At 31.3% G+C, this 17,986-nt stretch overlaps 2 protein-coding genes and 1 pseudogene across 3 annotated transcripts; 1 reads left to right on the forward strand and 2 right to left on the reverse strand.

Annotated features, from left to right (window-relative positions):
- The first annotated feature begins 272 nt into the window (after positions 1-272).
- LOC104744622 (sugar transporter ERD6-like 11) lies at positions 273-2,103 on the forward strand. The gene is made up of 9 exons (XM_010465693.3): positions 273-318; positions 424-508; positions 619-662; positions 758-820; positions 922-981; positions 1,130-1,183; positions 1,298-1,357; positions 1,473-1,587; positions 1,872-2,103. Exons 1-9 carry the CDS (start codon positions 286-288, stop codon positions 1,991-1,993), a joined length of 636 nt encoding a protein of 211 aa, XP_010463995.1. The 5' UTR covers positions 273-285; the 3' UTR covers positions 1,994-2,103.
- Positions 2,104-2,367: 264 nt separating this feature from the next.
- Positions 2,368-6,855, reverse strand: LOC104744623 (DNA topoisomerase 2-like; annotated as a pseudogene). The gene is made up of 15 exons (XR_015581587.1): positions 6,593-6,855; positions 6,308-6,517; positions 6,113-6,226; positions 5,893-6,003; positions 5,618-5,805; positions 5,198-5,533; positions 4,992-5,125; positions 4,568-4,913; positions 4,301-4,490; positions 4,160-4,209; positions 3,701-4,066; positions 3,447-3,621; positions 3,296-3,360; positions 3,049-3,115; positions 2,368-2,940 (listed from the first exon to the last, which is right to left on the reverse strand). The product of XR_015581587.1 is annotated as a DNA topoisomerase 2-like (transcript).
- Positions 6,856-11,322: 4,467 nt separating this feature from the next.
- Positions 11,323-12,896, reverse strand: LOC104744624 (uncharacterized). Its single transcript, XM_010465695.3, has 4 exons — positions 12,576-12,896; positions 12,058-12,175; positions 11,755-11,977; positions 11,323-11,594 (listed from the first exon to the last, which is right to left on the reverse strand). The coding sequence occupies exons 1-4, from the start codon at positions 12,725-12,727 to the stop codon at positions 11,566-11,568; spliced, it is 522 nt and encodes a 173-aa protein (XP_010463997.1). The 5' UTR covers positions 12,728-12,896; the 3' UTR covers positions 11,323-11,565.
- Positions 12,897-17,986: the final 5,090 nt, after the last annotated feature.

The following is a 17,986-nucleotide window of genomic DNA, read 5'->3' on the forward strand; positions in this document are numbered from 1 at the left end:
GAGTGAAACGTATTTCTCTAGGAGTGCCCCGATGTCCCCGATGATTTGATTTTGTAAGTCTAGGTAACGTTGTTTATTCTCCTGCACATCTCTCAGCTCAGCAGATATGATTTGGTATTCCTTTTCGTTGGTTCGGTCCTTCTTCTTCATGTTTTTGATGCTATCCTCAATTGTCTTCAGCTTTCTTTCACGAGAAGCATATATCGCTTTCTTCTCATCATATTTTCGGGTAGCCGTAGTTAGCAGATCCTTGGTCACAAACAATTTAAGTCCAGTTTCTGTGACATGTTTCAGAAGAAGTATAGACGAACTCTTGTGGTACGGTAACATATATTGGCGCAATAAGGTTAAAAAAGCTAAACATTTTACGTATGATGAAAGAAGTAATGATTCATATTTTCTTTATTAAAAAAAAAAAAACAGGTTGGAATTGGTCTAATGTTGATACAACAATTATGTGGAGCTAGCGGCATCACATATTATTCAAATGCCATATTTAGAAAATCTGGTGAGAATATTCATCAAAGTCTTACTAATATTTCTAAATATGATTATGATCACCAGCAATATGTAATTAATAATCATCGATATTATATGCATTTTATTTCTTTTAAACAGGCTTTCCAGAGAGACTTGGATCAATGATATTTGGTGTGTTCGTGGTGCGTATTTTATAATTGTATTTCTTTAATTGAAATTGTTTTCTCAAATCTATTTCGATGATACTTTTACTGATTTTTTGTTTTACTCTTTGTAGATCCCAAAGTCTTTGGTTGGTCTGATTTTTGTGGATAGATGGGGAAGACGACCACTCCTATTGGTTAGAAATATACAGTTAATATATATTATATTATACATACGTAGCATAAGTCAGTACAATATATATTTTTTTAATATAATATTTGATAAACATTATTGTAGGCTTCTGCTGTTGGTATGTCCATCGGGTCCTTGCTTATTGGAGTTAGCTTCACGTTACAGGTTTTTTTTTTTTTCTTTGCAAAGAGGTTTTTCTTAATAATAGTGTTTTATATATTAGACTAATATGAGATCACTATCAAGTATCAACACATATTTAAAACTATGATTTTTTAATTCTTTATGATTGTTGTTTGTTTCTCATATACAGCAAATGAATGTGCTTCCTGAACTGACTGGAGTTTTCGTCTTCGTAAACATTCTGGTATAATCATTGCTTTTTTTTATTAACGATCATTCGTGTTCTCATTCATAACTTTTTAAATTTTTTTTTGGTGGTATTAACTCGTATTACAAATCTTAAATGAAATCTTGTTAGGTCTACTTCGGATTTAGTGCAATCGGTATAGGAGGGTTACCTTGGGTCATTATGTCTGAGGTAAACAACTTTTCTTTTGAAATTTATAATAAAGAGTAGAATGACAATGAAATAGTTTAGCTATTTATGAAAGAAAAAAGGTTTATTATTTTTATGTTTTGAATTTTTGTTGCAGATCTTTCCGATAAACATAAAAGTTTCAGCAGGGACGATCGTAGCGTTAACATCATGGACTAGTGGGTGGTTCGTGAGTTACGCTTTCAACTTCATGTTCGAATGGAGCGCACCAGGTCCCTTATTCTCTATATCTATATATAAAATGATTTTAGTTAAGTTCTTAAATATTTAAGAGTCGCTTTAAAAAAAAAAAAAACACTAAACCAATCATAAAAAACATATACCTAAGGTAAAATACAACTAGAAATACATGTTTTTAAAATCGTTTCGAATTTTGACAGTTTTAGAAATGAAAGATGTTTATTTAGAAAAAAAAATCTATTAGATTCAGGTTTTGTTTAACTCAATTCAATAAGCTGACTTGCGTATTGTTTGTTAATCTATATAATTTAAATAGGAACGTTTTATATATTTGCGGCTGTGGGAGGACTGTCATTGATATTTATTTGGATGGTCGTACCGGAAACGAAAGGAAAATCACTGGAAGAGTTACAAGCTTCCCTTACCGGGATAAACTAAAATACACATTTACGTTGTAATATATTATTAAAATATTGTTTATGAAAAAAAATATAAAATTTATCTGCATATTCTTGATAGTGTTATATATATATATATATATATATATATTATTATACCTTTTTCCTTTGCCAAAACAATGGCTTATCCTAGTATTAACTATTAAGACAACAAATGAATGTCTCATCATAACTAGGATATTATTATACCATTTGTAAATTGTTCTCTATTGCTCGGAAATATATCCTTTTGTACTAAGTTGTATGTAACATTGTAAGTAAATTCTGCTATAGCTCCTAAAGAATGACCAAAATTGGATATATGTACAAACCCGCTTATATGCTAAAACAAAAAGATCCATATGCAACTGTATCTACTTAACCAACCAAAAGAGAATGATTTGATAAGACCAAACGCTTAAACAATCTAGAATTTTGTGGCAAACGTTAGAGAGATATGTTCTTTCATGTTTCAATAGAATAATACCAAATCTAAAGAAGACAAGAGCGAGAAACTAAAAAAGTTTGAAACTGAATTATATCAAGAACCGAGTTAGTTCTCACTTTAATGATCTTCGTCGTCTTCAGAATCAAACACAAACGCAATCCGAATCACCCGGTCATCATACACAGAAGCAACATCTTCAGATTTCTCCGACGATGAGTTTCCAGCCACATTCTCGCTGCTCTCCTCTTCCTCGTTAGCCAACCTGCTCATCACTGAACTACTCTTCTTGTTAAACGGAGACGATCTCATCTTCCTCACTTTCTTCTCCGGAGACGCACCAGTCGCCGCAACCTGCTTCCTTTTCCTCGGAGCTGCTGGTTGTTTTAAGGCTTTACTTGCCGCAGGTTTTCTTCCTTCTTTCTTTGCTGGTGCAGCTACCTCAACTACCACGTCATCATCATCATCGTCCACGTCAATTGCTTTCGATGTTTCAGTTGCTTCTGTTGATAAAACCACAAGAAAGACAAGACTTAACTTTAGGACCCAAATTACATACAATAGGTTGTGTTAGATCAATGCTTCTTTGTCAAAACTGTGTATCAGCTTACTGCTTGAATCCGCAGCTGCTGAGCCAAAATTGTATTGAGCAAGCGGTAGATCCAACATTTCATCCTCCTGAACAGCAGCATTGGCAATACAAAAGGAAAAGATGAAGTTCTCATCAGGATGAATCAATATATCATTTAATTCTCTGAGCGAACTAATAGTCAAAAACAAAAACCGAACAGCTCAAGTATTTTCAGATTCCTACTGTCATTCAATTCAACCTATCAATTAACTATAAGCAATAATCACCTTTGCAGCTACGGCCTTCTTTTCGGCTCCTCCTTGTCTACCTTTTGGCTTCACCACTTCTGCTACTACGTTGTTATCTTATACAATCAAAAAAAAGTTCCAACCAAGAAAACAAAACGCAATGAAAACGCTGGAGTACGAGGAGACTAACCAGTGTCCATTGCTGAATAGGAAGCCTCTGTTGTTTCAGATTCACTGGCTTTCTTTGTGGTCTTCTTTGCTACCGGTTCCTTTGGCGCCTGTTCTTTAGCCTTTACTGGTGCTCCAGAACTGGCCCTGATTGTTTCCATTGCTGCGCCTCTCCCTAGTTGGGCCTTATCAAGTTCCTGCAATATGAGGAACAAGATATAACAGTGACAAATTAAATATTAAGCGTTATTTAAGGGATAGCATTCTGAATCTTACATCGAGTTCCTTGTCAAAAGAGTCCAAGTCTCTCAGCCAGAGATCCCTCGGCGTCTGATTTTCCAAGCCCTTTATTGCTTCAATTATTTTATCATGGTCTGACAATAACTCCTTGGCAGTCTTTTCATTGAACGATTCAAAACCTATTTTCAATAAGTAGTCATATTCTGACCCTGAGCTTTCTTCAGATTCTCCAGGCATTAACTTCCTCGGAAATGGTGTAAACTTTCTCTGTTTCAATTCTATAACTTGATCAGCTTTGTCTCTTCCTACCAGATTGATTTCTCCTTTGACAACTCCACGAATGAAGTTCACTTTGTTTTTTAGTTTCAGCACCTCAAGTTTCAGACTCTCAAGCATAGAATCCTGTATACATACAGTTAAGAAAGTTAATGTTAGAACATTATCATCATGATGACTAAAACCTCTAAAGGACTGAATCATATTTTATTTTCAAACCTTTCTCTTCTGATAATATTCTAACCGTAGATGGAAAAAAGCTTCAAGGACTGCAAAAAAAACCATAGGGATGTAACGTTAGTATGTCTTATAAAGGAGAAAAAAAAAACCAGAATGAAAACAAGTTGGATATCTTCTTACTTTGTTCTGGAGACTCATATTTCTGTAGAACACCTTCTTTATCAAAGAGATACATATTACTTGTAGAGATTGTCGTGGTGAGTTTGAATTTCTCAAGAAAGCCCTCTTGCCGAGCCTCCAGCATGTTCTCTTCACTCAATTTAAGGTCAAAACTCACAGATGAAGTGTCACTGTATGACCTGACGACGTCCTGCAGTAAAAAAGAACGACTCAGAAAGCGGCATAAAAAAATACTAGTTTAGTTCCTAATTAAAGCATGCATTCTACCTGGAGAAAGGGGGCATTTTTTCTCTTTAATGACTTCAAAAATTTTTCATAATCATCAGCCCACCTTCTGATGGGCAGCTCCGTAATGCTAATAGTTGTGTCATCAACTTTCTCATATAGACCAGTGATTGTGTAGGTACAACCACCTTCCTTGGACGCAGTTTTCTCAATAGTTCCTTTAAAACCCCTATACCAAGGATCCATAGGAACCACAGGTTCACCATGGATTCGACGCCTTATGTTAGCAACAATCTCTTTAGGGTTGTAGTTTGGAATGAAAGTTTTCCACCCGCTTCCAACACCTTCAGAGCCGTTGACAAGTACAGTTGGAATTATGGGCATGTACCTAACCAGCATTAACATATTAAGTTAACTAGTCTGAAAAGAGAAAAAAAAACAAACAATTATGGAGGGGAAATATCACCAAGTTGGCTCTACAGTTATCCCATCTTCGTTCAAGTAATCAAGTAGGACATCATCATCCTTGGGAAACAAGATCCTTGTTGCAGGAGAGAGTTCAGTGAAAATGCATCCTGCACTAGCTGCATCTTTTCCACCCTACAATTGGATACACTATGATGAGCAAAAGCATAGATTAATGAGAACAGTTGGTCTATTAGCTATCCTTACCGAAGCTCGTGTACCAAATTGGCCATTTGGTTTAAGTAAGTTGATATTGTTGCTGCCCAAGTAATTTTGTGCCATGCCTATGATAGTGCTGGAAAGACTCCCATGATGATAAGCTGAATTCTCCAATACATAACCAACGAATTCGGAAACCTTAATTTCTTCAACTAAGTTTATCTTGAATGCACAGAAAAGTATCTTTCTCTGACCGGGGTTGAGCCCATCAACCATTGAGGCAATTGACCGTTGAAGTTGGGCCCTGAAGAACAAGATCAGTTCTTTGTTCACGAAGTCACTGTATGTAACTTTCGCTTCTCTCTGATCAAGATGAGTGCCAAGCTGAATGGAATAGAGGAAATCAGAATAGGCAGATGTAATAAGCAGAAAACAGATATTTTAAAAGATAACTCAAATCCTCCATACCACATAGTTCGAAAGCCATTTTTTTCGGGCTTCAGTCTTCTTTTTACTGAAAGCAAGTTCAATGGCTTCTCCATCTTGTTCATCCTCCCAAACAAAAACCTTTTCGTGAAGACTAAGATTACGAAAGTACTCTTTCCCTTGAGATATATGGACAAAACAAAATCCTCATTATCACTTGTATCCAACCCCTGGAAAGATATATGGACAATTAGTATGCAGTGAACTTGAGCACTTACAAAAAGTTCATCTCTAAATAGTTACAACAGAAAGAAAACCTTGTAGTATCTGGTAGTCCATCCGGTTGCATTACCCAGTCTTTTTTTCCAGTCTTCCAACTCAGGGATTGAGAAAAATGACAAAACTTCTTTAGTCTCCATGTTCGTAGCCTGAGTATGATATATGTTCAGGGCAATTGTTAGCATTCTTTTCTCTACTATATCAAGCGCTATAAAAAATTGTGAAAGAAGGAGGATAAAGTCTTCTCTTTCTACTTACCTTCACAATGGGTGTTCTAATCTCACCTATGAATGATGGAACTTTGAGTAACCATGGCCAGTAATAGTAGAAAAGGTTTATTATGAGGCCCTTTATATGGGAACCATCATGATCCTGAACAAGGTGGAGAGAGAGAATTCGTCATGAAAGCATATTTATAGAATATGCTGAGTAAGAAGTAGACTGTAAACATACTTGATCAGTCATAATCCTGATATGGCCATATCTCAATGAGTTAACATTCTCGTACTTCATATTTTCCTCTAGCCCAAGAATTGTTTTTAAGTTCTTAATTTCCTTATTCCTTTTAATCTTACTGATGTTGGCATTCCTAACATTCAATAGCTTTCCTCCAAGCGGAAACACACCATAATATTTTTGACCCACAACAGATAGACCCGCGACCTGAACATAACGAGTATTAGGAGTGTTGTGATAAAAAACGAAAGGTGGCAGAAACTATAGATCATAACCACTTACAGCTAGACTTTTGGCTGAGTCACCATTAGTCAAAATCAACGTACAATCTTTAGAGTTCTCCCCTCCAGCTTCGAATGCATCAAGTAACTTCTCAACTTCAACCCTCTTTTTTTTGGCTCCATCACTTTTCTTTAGGTCTTTGCAGGATTCTGAGGTAGCCATGGTAGCGAGTTTCTGAGGGAGCATACTTGAGACGAGATCTAGAAGCGGAAGAGAGGGCGATTGTAGAGAAAACAGATCTATGAAATTAGGGTTTTCGCCAAAATAGAGAGGAGAGTTATTTTTGTCTTTTTGAAATTGGGAATTTTAGTGAGATATATAATGAACGTAAAATTGGAAAAAAAAAAAAAAAAAAAGAAGAGATTTTTTAACTACAAAATTAAGAATATGTATTCTACATATTTCTTTATTCTACATCAATTCAGAATATATTTATTCTGTATAATAAAAAAAGTAGAAGATATATAAAAGACATTTTAAAATTTATAATTCTATATAACTTAGAATATCATATAAAAAAAAGAAAATAAATTAAATAAGGAAAATGAATATTTTTTGAATAATCTTAATTTATGGTTAAGATTCTGTATTTATTGTTTAGATATCATATATGTGGACCGTCGACGATTAAAGAAAAACGATCAATCCTTCTCTTAAGATTGTTACATCTCCATCAAAAATTAAGAACGGTTGGTTAGAACCACCAAGAATAAGTTCTAATCATAGCATTTCTTGAACTTGAAAAGTAGCGATACATTTAATTTTTTTGAGAAGTAAACTTCTCCCTCATCTTACATTATTTCTACAGTATTTCGATGTGTGAACTAATTTGGGCCTTAATAAAGAAATGGACCTTATTTTGGGAAAAAACATTATTTGGCCAGCAAATCTTAATAAAGTATGTCTTTATCTTGATTTGGTTAAATGGTTATGGTGCGACCACTGGATTATATCCATTATTATCGTAAAATCGTATCCAATTTAGGTGGTGACTGGTTTTTCCGCTACCTTCCGCAAGGCGTTTGCGGATAGTAGCGGTTACTAGCGATTGGAACCAATCACACAAACCGCTCTCAATCGCTCTCAAATCATAATCGCTCCAAACCACTGAATTTTAAAAACTGCTTCCCGCAAGCGTTTGCGGCGGTTGGATTTTTTTTTTTTCTTTTTTTTTTTGTAAAAAAACACTTAAAAGAAATCAATGATAATGAATTTTTTTTTGTTATATCTTCTATCTAACCATTTTACTCATTAAAGATGGGAGAAAATGAAGTACGAATACGATTGCAGAGATTATAAAATAAATATTTAGAAGAAAATAATATTCCAATTTACTATAACCCGGAAAACTTGATGTAAATTTAATGGCACATCGTACATAAGTTCAAAAAAATCTAAATAAATTTAATATTTCATCAGAAATTTAAGAAAATAAAATTATTTATGAAAAATATTAAAACAAATCACCAGTGACTCTTCTCAACTCTCACTTGACCATTCTTACCGATGCAACTACTGACCCACGATCTAAGAGAAAAGATCTACGATCTAAAGCATATGTTTTGTCATTTATCAAATTACTTGATTAAAGTTTGGGTGAAAAGCCAAATGCATAAATGAATAAGTATTTCAATATGAAATTTATTTGTTTTTTGAATAATTATTTTAGTATTTTTAAAAAAATTTTGAATTATAAATCAAGTTTAATAAAAATTATGGTGTTTTTAAACATTTATATATTATATATTATATACATATACATGTGAATTTAGTGTCAGTTTAAATGATCGATGTAGACAAGTTTCTAAAGTGTAAATGCTTTCAACTCGTACTACTGGATTCCAAATAGATACCAAACAAAGAAACATCCGTGCCAGATCATCATGCATGGCCACTGTGTGTTACTAACGTCTAAATTAACATGCAGATCATCGTCGAGGTTTTAAGTGTCTGATACACGTAAAGAAGTTCTAGAGATATATGCAGATATGCAGAGCGAGTTTTGGGGCATTCTTAGATTTATTTCAATTATTTGAAAAAACACATACGACAAATTCAACCAAAAAAAAAGGGAAAAATTTCAAATTGATTAATTATTTTATGGTATCATGATGGAAGAAGCTGGAAATAAAGAAAAAACATCGAAAGCAAGATAATATAGCTAGTGAGCGGTGAATTGCATTCCTTGGAAAGAACGGTAGAGTGAAACATATTTCTCTAAGAGTGCCCCGATGATTTGATTTTGTAAGTCTAGGTAACGTTGTTTATTCTCATGCACATCTCTCAGCTCGGCAGATATGTTTTGGTATTCGTTTTCGTTGATATCTCAGCTTCTTCATGTTTTTGATGCTATCCTCAATTGTCTTCAGCTTTCTTTCACGAGAAGCATATATCGCTTTCTTCTCATCATATTTTCGGGTAGCCGTAGTTAGGAGATCCTTGGTCACTAACAATTTAAGCCTTTCATCTTGGATTTGTTTGTTTAGCAGTTCGAGCTCTTGTTTGGCTGCTTCACGACGCTGATGCGCAATACCGGTTTGGACGTCAGCGATTTGGTTATTCAAGGTGGCAATTTTAGCTAGACATTCTTCCTTTGACGGCAGCTGTTGAAGCTCCGCTAAACACTGCATCTCTATTCTATCTAATTCACGATCCTCCCTATTCGAGGCCTCTTCAATCGAATCCAAAGCATCTTCCAGATTCTTCCATTGTTGAGCAACGGCTATTGTTTGATTGGCTTCCTTGGTAGCCCTCTCTAGCGTTTCACGAATGGTTGTCATTGTCTCTCTTTCCAAAAGCAGCAAATTAAAGAAATCTGTAGTATCAAAAGCAAGCTCAGAAAGAAAACAAACAGTAGAGAAAAATAATAATTCGCTGATTGATTGTGGATTCCTTGCTGATGGAACTCCTACCCCATATTTATACTGATTCATTAGTGGAGCAAAAAGGAAAAAAAGTGGGGAGCGGTGTAATGTTTTCCTTTTTTTTGTTTTGGTAAATCTCTTTTGTTTTTTCCTTTTCGAAAAAGAGTTTTAGTACTTTATTTATTGACCGTCGGATCGAATCCAATTAAGCCGACTTTATCTCTTTTATTAACAAGTTCAAATATGCAAATTTTCCTTTTTTAGGTTTTCATATTAACTTAAAAACAGAAAATATTCAAATTTGCAAAATTTATTCTTTCCCTTTCCCTTGCAAAATTTATTCTTTCCCTTTCCCTTATAACAATAGCTATGAAAATCCAATCCACGAAATAACTTGATCTAGGCAAGTTATATAATAAAACTAATCACTAGAGAAAATAAACCGGCAAGAAAGCAAAAACTAGAGAAAATAATAAATAAATTAAATTACTAAATAAACAACACGTTTGATCATAAAAAATATAAACAACACAAATTAATCAAAACAAAAAAAATGTAACTTGTGAGAGGTGCAACAAATTAATGAGAAAGTGCAATACGGGAGGCAAGCTGAGCAGTCTCTTCTTGATTGATGATTGATGAATTGATAAATATATCGGACCTCTACTTGTTATCTTCTCTTTTCATACTACTGCCAGCTCTTGGACCTTCATGATGTCACTGGACTCAGCTGGCTTAACCACATGCGTTTTCTTTTTAATATCTGCATCCATAAATCCCTCGTGTTGCTTAAGCGTGTACTCATCTACAGCTATCTAGCTAAAAAAAATGTGTAATGAGCTGATTACATTTTGGATCTGAAAATTTAATTTTATAAATATATAAAGAATAAATATATTTCCATTTTAATGCCAAATACACAACAATATTCATTAAAAAAAGGAAAAAAAAAACCATTAACGATTGTGGTATTTCTGTATTATTTTTTTGTGTGACCTTTTGCGTGACCTTTCCTCGAAGATTTTATCATCTACCCATCTTACATTATTATTAGCAGTGTCGAGTCTTTCTTATTGCCTGTCCAGTTTTTGGTTTGTAGATGCTACCTGTTCGTTTATCGATTCCAACTCAATCTTTTATTCCTCCACCTGCTTCGTTAAACCTACCAATCTACCAATTGAAAAGATCATTATCAATCTACCAATTCATGCATGGACGTGGAGTTTCCTTTATTTTTGGTTATAAATGTTATAAATTAATCATGTAATTAAGCTCGTATTAAATTATGAAAATGTGCATAAGGAAATCTGTATACGGTCTTAATTAGACTATTCCTTTTATGTTGCACAAAAGAATTTTTAGACTTAAACAGTTAGTATTGACGCTGATAAAATGTTAAACTCAAATAAAGAAAGCAAATAAAAGGCAACTAATCTGACCTCTTTGAAGTAAGGCATCTTAAATTATTTTGAATTCATGTGAAATATTGTTTTGTTTTCAGATTTTGCTTTCCAACCTCCTCAATAGATTGGTGGTCTGGTTTTTCCTCAAAACGGAGAGAAATTCGTTATTAATCACTATCTTTATTCTATTATTAAAAGAAAAGTATATTTTGTACATTGTTCAAAATTATTCACTTAATTACTGAAACTGCCATTAACATTATGTACAGAAAATGATTAATTACAATTTAAAAGGATAATTACAATTTACAATGTTAAGGTTTCTGTATCTCGTTTATTTTTCACTTTCACCGTCACCGCTGGATTAACCCGACGTATCCGCTGATAATAAAGTTGTCTAGATGGGCTTATTAACGAGACATATGCTTGTTGGGCTTTCATTTGATTACATTAAACAGTCCCGTTTTTCGTTTTTTTTTCTTTTTCTTTTGGAGATCTCAAGTTAAAAAAATTTACATTAAAAAGGAAATAAATGATTTTTTTACTACGCCTTGCACTGTTTCTTACCAAAGGCCAATGTGTCTCAAAACAACAAAAAAACAGCAAAGGTTTTGTTTAGTTACATCAGGTCCGAAGAATCTACCTTCCTTGAAAGTATAAAGCCGAGCTGGAATCTAAAGCCGACGAAATCCTGCTAAATGCAGAATCAAGCCTTGACCCGAATCACGAAAGAGCCTGTGAAAAGCACATGAGAGAAGGTTAACTTACCAACCCGTAGCGACTTATAACCAACTTATCTATCTTTCTTCCTCTCGGATGTGTGATTTTGAAGATATAGAAGAAAGTGAAAGAATGAGAACATTTGAACGTAACCTTAATGGTATATACTACTTACATGTGGGAAGGCTTGATATGTCTGCAGAGACAGCACAAGGTATCCCCAAGTTGGAGAGGACACCTCTAATGATCCCGCATGGGAAATACAAGTACATGCTCACCGCTTGTGCTGCTTTGCTTTCCCCTGGAGTCGACGGATCTTCGGTTTCTTTATCAGATGAAGGGTCAATTGAGACACGAGACAACCACCGGAACTTGTTGTCTTGCAATACAAAAGTACCCTGAAGTAACAAACACTTGTGAGAAACACACACACAAGAAACATTGGTGAAAATTTCCAAAATTTTAAAGGAAATCTTACCCGGTGATTTGTCTTTAGATTATCTATCTGCTTCTTGAAGACCTCAGACCAGAAGTCTTTGCAGATAAACTTGATTGCCTCTAAATGGTCACTGAACCTTGGTCTTTCCATAGTGTACCTAATGACATTCAAAAGGATGGAGTTATGCACAATCAAACAATATGCAATATCTTCCACTGATCAGAGCCAACCATTGATCAGTAAAACACCTAAAATCCAAGACACCTAGGTCACAGAACACCAGAAACCTCTATATCTTCATGGCTAATTAGACTCATCTCAAAAAAATTTCACAGTTGCTCAACACTAAAACCCCAATGAGATATAAAACTCAGATCAAATTCTCAAACATTCTTGGCTAATTAGACTCGAGAGATATGACAAATCCAATATCAGAGAATCAACGCTAATGATATAAAACTTCGCCATCATCCCTCAGATCTACAGCTAATTCTAACATTCCCGAGAAAAAATCTCATTGATAGATGAAGAATCAGATCGAAAAGAAGACAACAAACCTCTCGGAGAGCTGATGGCCGACCTGATAACCAATGGCTTCGATCCTCCTCGCGGCGAGTTCCGGCTTGTTAGCGTAGAATCTACCACTGTACATAGCCACCATCTCCATCAACATAGTATCTACACAGCTCTCCGCTACTTCTCTCCCCATTCTCTTTCCGTCTCTCTCTCTCGACGACACGACACGACGACCGGTTTTGGAATTGGGATGATGATGCTACGATACGAAAGCTCCCCCCCGATCTATTGACTTGTAGAATATCACATGTAAGTCCTTAACAGTTTCTGTTGTTTCCGATTTTGTGACATAAGTTTCGAATGTGTCATAAATAACCCTGAATCTCTCAATTTAAACCGAGATCATCTTGGTTCATTTTTTCGTTCTCATACCCGAATTACACAATTATTCATGGTCATTCGAATTTAAATTCATTTGATTTTATTTATAACTAGATAAATTTTAAAAAAATATATTAAGAATAATTAAATAGTAATATATATGTTTTTAGATTTTATCTTATAATATTTAAATATTGAATATAAACTTCTCATATTTCATTTAATACTCTCTCAGTTACATTATATAAGAGTTTTAAAGTTTTTTTGTTCTATTTTATAATATTTTCTCAAATTTTTATATATAATTTTTGTTAATATAACAATATATGACTGTGGAGAAAAACAATATATGACTATTTGAGCTATGTATTTTCCTATTGGTTGAAATTTTATAAATATTAATAATATTTATTGTTTATTAATCTTTGTGTTTTTTTACCCAAAAACTGTTATAGGACAGGGAGTACCATTTAAATATCTATACCATCATAATAAACAATATTTTAAGTTTAATTACAAATTTCATCTTAATGCATAGAACTAAATGTTTTATATCAAACACAATTAATACATCATATCAAATCTATATCTTAGTAACAATTGGAAATACAAATAAAAATTAACAAAATATAATTCTCAAAAAACTGAATCAAACATTATTTAAGACATATTTGTTATGTTGTTATCTCATAAATACTAATTTTACCTCATGTCTTAATCAATTTTAAATGAGTGAAATTTATAAAATAAAAACATATATAAAGATACAGAGACATTCTCATCAAATAACTGAAGATTCATTTCTATAAATTATAATTTATTTCAAGTTATCATATGTTTTGACATATGCATTACAAAAATACATGTGTATGAAATTATAAAATAAATCATAAGAAAAAATTACTAATATTCTTAAATGATTTTTAATAAATGATACTTATTAATATTTGGAAACTTTTTCATCTAAAATAAATTTCCTCGTTAGACATTCAGTTTAGTAATCACATTTACATTTAACTATCTATTTCATCGTAAAACCATAATTCACTTCCTCGTGAACTAAAGTTAAAAATTTAATAATAAAATAATATAAGCATCATATGAGATAATATGTATATTGGTTAGTATTTTAAATTTAACAATAAAGATAATCAGTAAAAAGTCAGTTAACATCCACAAATTTTTGGAAATCCAAAAATATCCTAAATATCATTCTTCTATATGTCATAATTTCATAAGTAATGTTTTTGTCAATTTTCAACAATTAACCAAAAATTCATTCCTACAAACTCATTTTTCTATTTTTTTTTCATGTTTCTCATATTACTGCATGCATTAAAATCTTTAAATAAAACATGTAAAACTATACTAATACACATCATATATTGAAATTTTCTTTTTATAAAGTACATTATTCTTTCAATTTTTTGTGTACTTACTTACAATAAAAAATTATATTGCAACGATAAATACAATTTATATCCGAATAAAATTATGTTAAATAACTTATATTATTCTTTTTAACTTTGTTATTCATTAATTATTGATTAATATACATGCTTAATAAATTAAGTTTTTGCTTATACATGTCAAATTTTACTGTGAACACACATATAATATAATTAGCATACAATGAAAAATATATTGATTTTGTTAATTTTCCTTTTTGATTTAGAATTTGTTTTTAAATATAAACATGTATCTATAAATATAATTAGCTGTTTTATATAAAAAATATATATTTTATTTTGACACGTGTCAATATCTAATCAATATATTTGACATGTGTCACGATCTTATTAATGGGTAACTTTGACATCAAACTTTATATAATAAGATGTCTCTTTACTTTCACATTTTTATAGTTACAAAAATGCATATGTTAATCTTACATACTCCTATTTTATATATTACAATAGCAGACTTTTTGAATTTGATTGTTGAAAAAAATATGATATAATCTATTTTTATGTTTTTTTCAACAATATTTTTCTTTGTGTATAGGTGAGTATTTACCTTTTATTAGAAACATTAATTAATTGTATACTTTTCACAAACCAGTTTTTTCTTATATAAAAAGTAATATTTTTCTGGTAAAATTAGCAACTTAATTTAAAAATAAGTAAACAATATTATAATTTCGAATTTCATTACCACTAAAAATGTATTTGTACACACAAAAATATTTTACTTGTAAAATATACTCTTTAGTTTTTACTACAACCAACAAATTTATTTATGAACACATTAAATAACCTATTATATAGTTACAAAAACACATACGTTAATCTTACATACTCATATCTTATATATATTACAGTAACAGTCTTTTGAATAAATTATTTGATTGGTAAAAAAAAAATGACGATTTATTATTATTTTTTCTACTTCAAAAATCTTTTTCTTTTTGTAAAAGTAAGTATTTACATTTTCTTAAAACAGTAATTAATTCTATAATTTTCACAATCATTTATTTATCTTATAAAAAAGTAATATTTTTTCTTGTAAAAGTAGCAACATAAAATAAAAATAAGTAAACAATATTATTATTTCAATTTTTATTATTATTTTTTATACTTCAAAAATCTTTTTCTTTTTGTAAAAGAGAGTATTTACATTTTTTTAATAGTAATTAACCGTATAATTTTCAAATCATCTATTTATCTAATAAAAAAAGTAATACTTTTTCTTGTAAAGTTAGCAACTTAAAATAAATTAAGTACACAATATTATTATTATTTTTTCTACTTCAAAAATCTTTTTCTTTTTTGTAAAATACTTCAAAAATCTTTTTCTTTTTGTAAAAGCTAGTATTTACATTTTTTTAAACAGTAATTAACTGTGTAATTTTTACAATCATTTATTTATCTTATTAAAAATGTAATATTTTCTTGTAAAATTAGCAACTTAAAAGAAAAATAAGTAAACAATATTATAATTTCAAATTTCGAATTTCTATTTATTAGGTTTTCTTTTTTCTATTTTAATTTTATATAAAATCTTTTTATGGTAGGTTTAAATTTTCACATTTTTATTTTAAAATAAATTTAGAATTGACGCGTGTCAACATCTTTTCAATATTTTTGACACGTGTGACTATCTCGTTAATAAGAAATTTTTTCATTGAACTTTATATAATAAGATATGGTTATAAATCATTTTTAAATGTATTAATTGAGTAATATATGTTATTTTCTTGTAATTCGAATAAAAAATATGCATAAAAAATTGATTTTTTTATGGACTTTTTTTGTTATATAATAATTCAAAATAATTAAAAAAATCAAACAAAAATGAAAGGAGAAACACATGATGATTGACATGCATTTATCTATATTAACATTTTTGAAATACATTTTGAGTTATGTCTTTTTGGTTATACTTATTTAAATTTTTTTTTGCAAAATTAATCCCTAAAAATTGCAAAAAAAACAACAACAAACAATTTAATGTTTTAACTATAATTACAATATCCTCACCAAATCTTCGACTTATCAATATATTAACTACACTTGCAGATTTTATAGGAAAAGGAAACATGATATACTACACCCACACTCATGATTAGTGGTGTATTATATTACTAGCATATATTATAACTACATACATCGTATACTTGATCACCAAGATTATCTCTGCACAAAAAACCCTATGATCTCTTTAATGTTTAGACACTATAAAAATTTCGGTTTACGGAGGCTAATATCACGATAAATACTTACTTTCTTACTTTTTGTTTATATATTGCTTATGTTTTGCTTATCTTCTTCTTAATAATTTTGTTTTTAAACTTAATTCATATCTTAATAATTATAATGTATTGACAGAGTTGTAATCAAATATAAATTATCTAAAATTTAAAATTCAGTAAACAAAACCATTTTAAATCTGTTCTATTATTTTAACTAGCCTCAGTAATCTTTGAGTTCACGATTCTCAGCCTCTTTCTTCAAGTCCTTCTTCCTTGAATGTAGAAGGGCAGCCGCAATAACTGCAAGAGATGCAGCTCCCAGGCCTAGACTTCTTTTGGCTTGAGGAGCATCGTACACCTTGCTCGCCATGCCTAAAACCGGAGCCACACAGTTTTGTGATCTGGTGACGGCAGTTGCAATTGCTGGGTTGAATGAGGGTATGGCTTCCCCGGCAGCATCCAGGGCCTTGATGATTGGACCGGCTGCAGCTTTGATGCACCCCTTTTTCAGGAGATTAAGGGGAGCATCAAGTAAGTCAGAAAAGCTTATCTGGCTTATCTGATCTTTACCTCCTTTCCTTCGTCTCATTCTCTTTTCATGATGTTTCAGAATAGAACGATGATGTGTAGAAATTAGTTTTGCTTTGAAGAAAGATGCTGTGTAACTAGCTAGCTCATCTAGGGTGCATAAAAGCAGAGAGAACTTATAGTACAAGTTCATGCAAAAACCACTTTTACCATAATGGTAAAAGTGGGATAACAGCACAACTCATTAGAACGTCTAATGAGGAATTACGCGTGAATTTGAATACTAATGTTGTGTAAAAAAGAGAGCAGAAAAGACTAATATGAGGAATTAGCATGAAGCAGTTGTTTAGTTTATGTAAAGAAGACATTCCTAATGTAGATATTATCTACAATGACAAAATCTAAAAAGAGACATTCCATAGAATACTAATGTTGTGTAACATAACAGATCCATTCTTTACATCTCAATTGAATTATTAATGATTTTTTTTTAAGATTAAAAAGAAAGTTTCATAATATTCCACCACATCTTAAGTATCTTAATCAAATTAAGTTTTTAATGAATTTAATTTATAGATAAATTATATTTGATTACAAATTTTGTCAATACATTATAATTATAAACATATGAATTAAGTTTAAAAACAAAACTATTAAGATGAAGATAAGCAAAACATAAGCAATATATAAACAAAAAGTAAGAAATAAATGTGAAAAAATCATAAGTTTAATTTGAGACACTAATATCTTTTTATGAGTTCTCACATTTACCAATCCCATTCTCGCATATTCCGTTGGATTTTGTTTTGTCTCGTTTCATATTTCTAGAAACCTGAGAGTGTTTTTTTGAAA

Source organism: Camelina sativa, chromosome 15, assembly GCF_030686135.1.
Source record: "Camelina sativa cultivar CO46 ecotype springtype chromosome 15, ASM3068613v1".
In the NCBI taxonomy this organism is placed as follows: domain Eukaryota; kingdom Viridiplantae; phylum Streptophyta; class Magnoliopsida; order Brassicales; family Brassicaceae; genus Camelina; species Camelina sativa.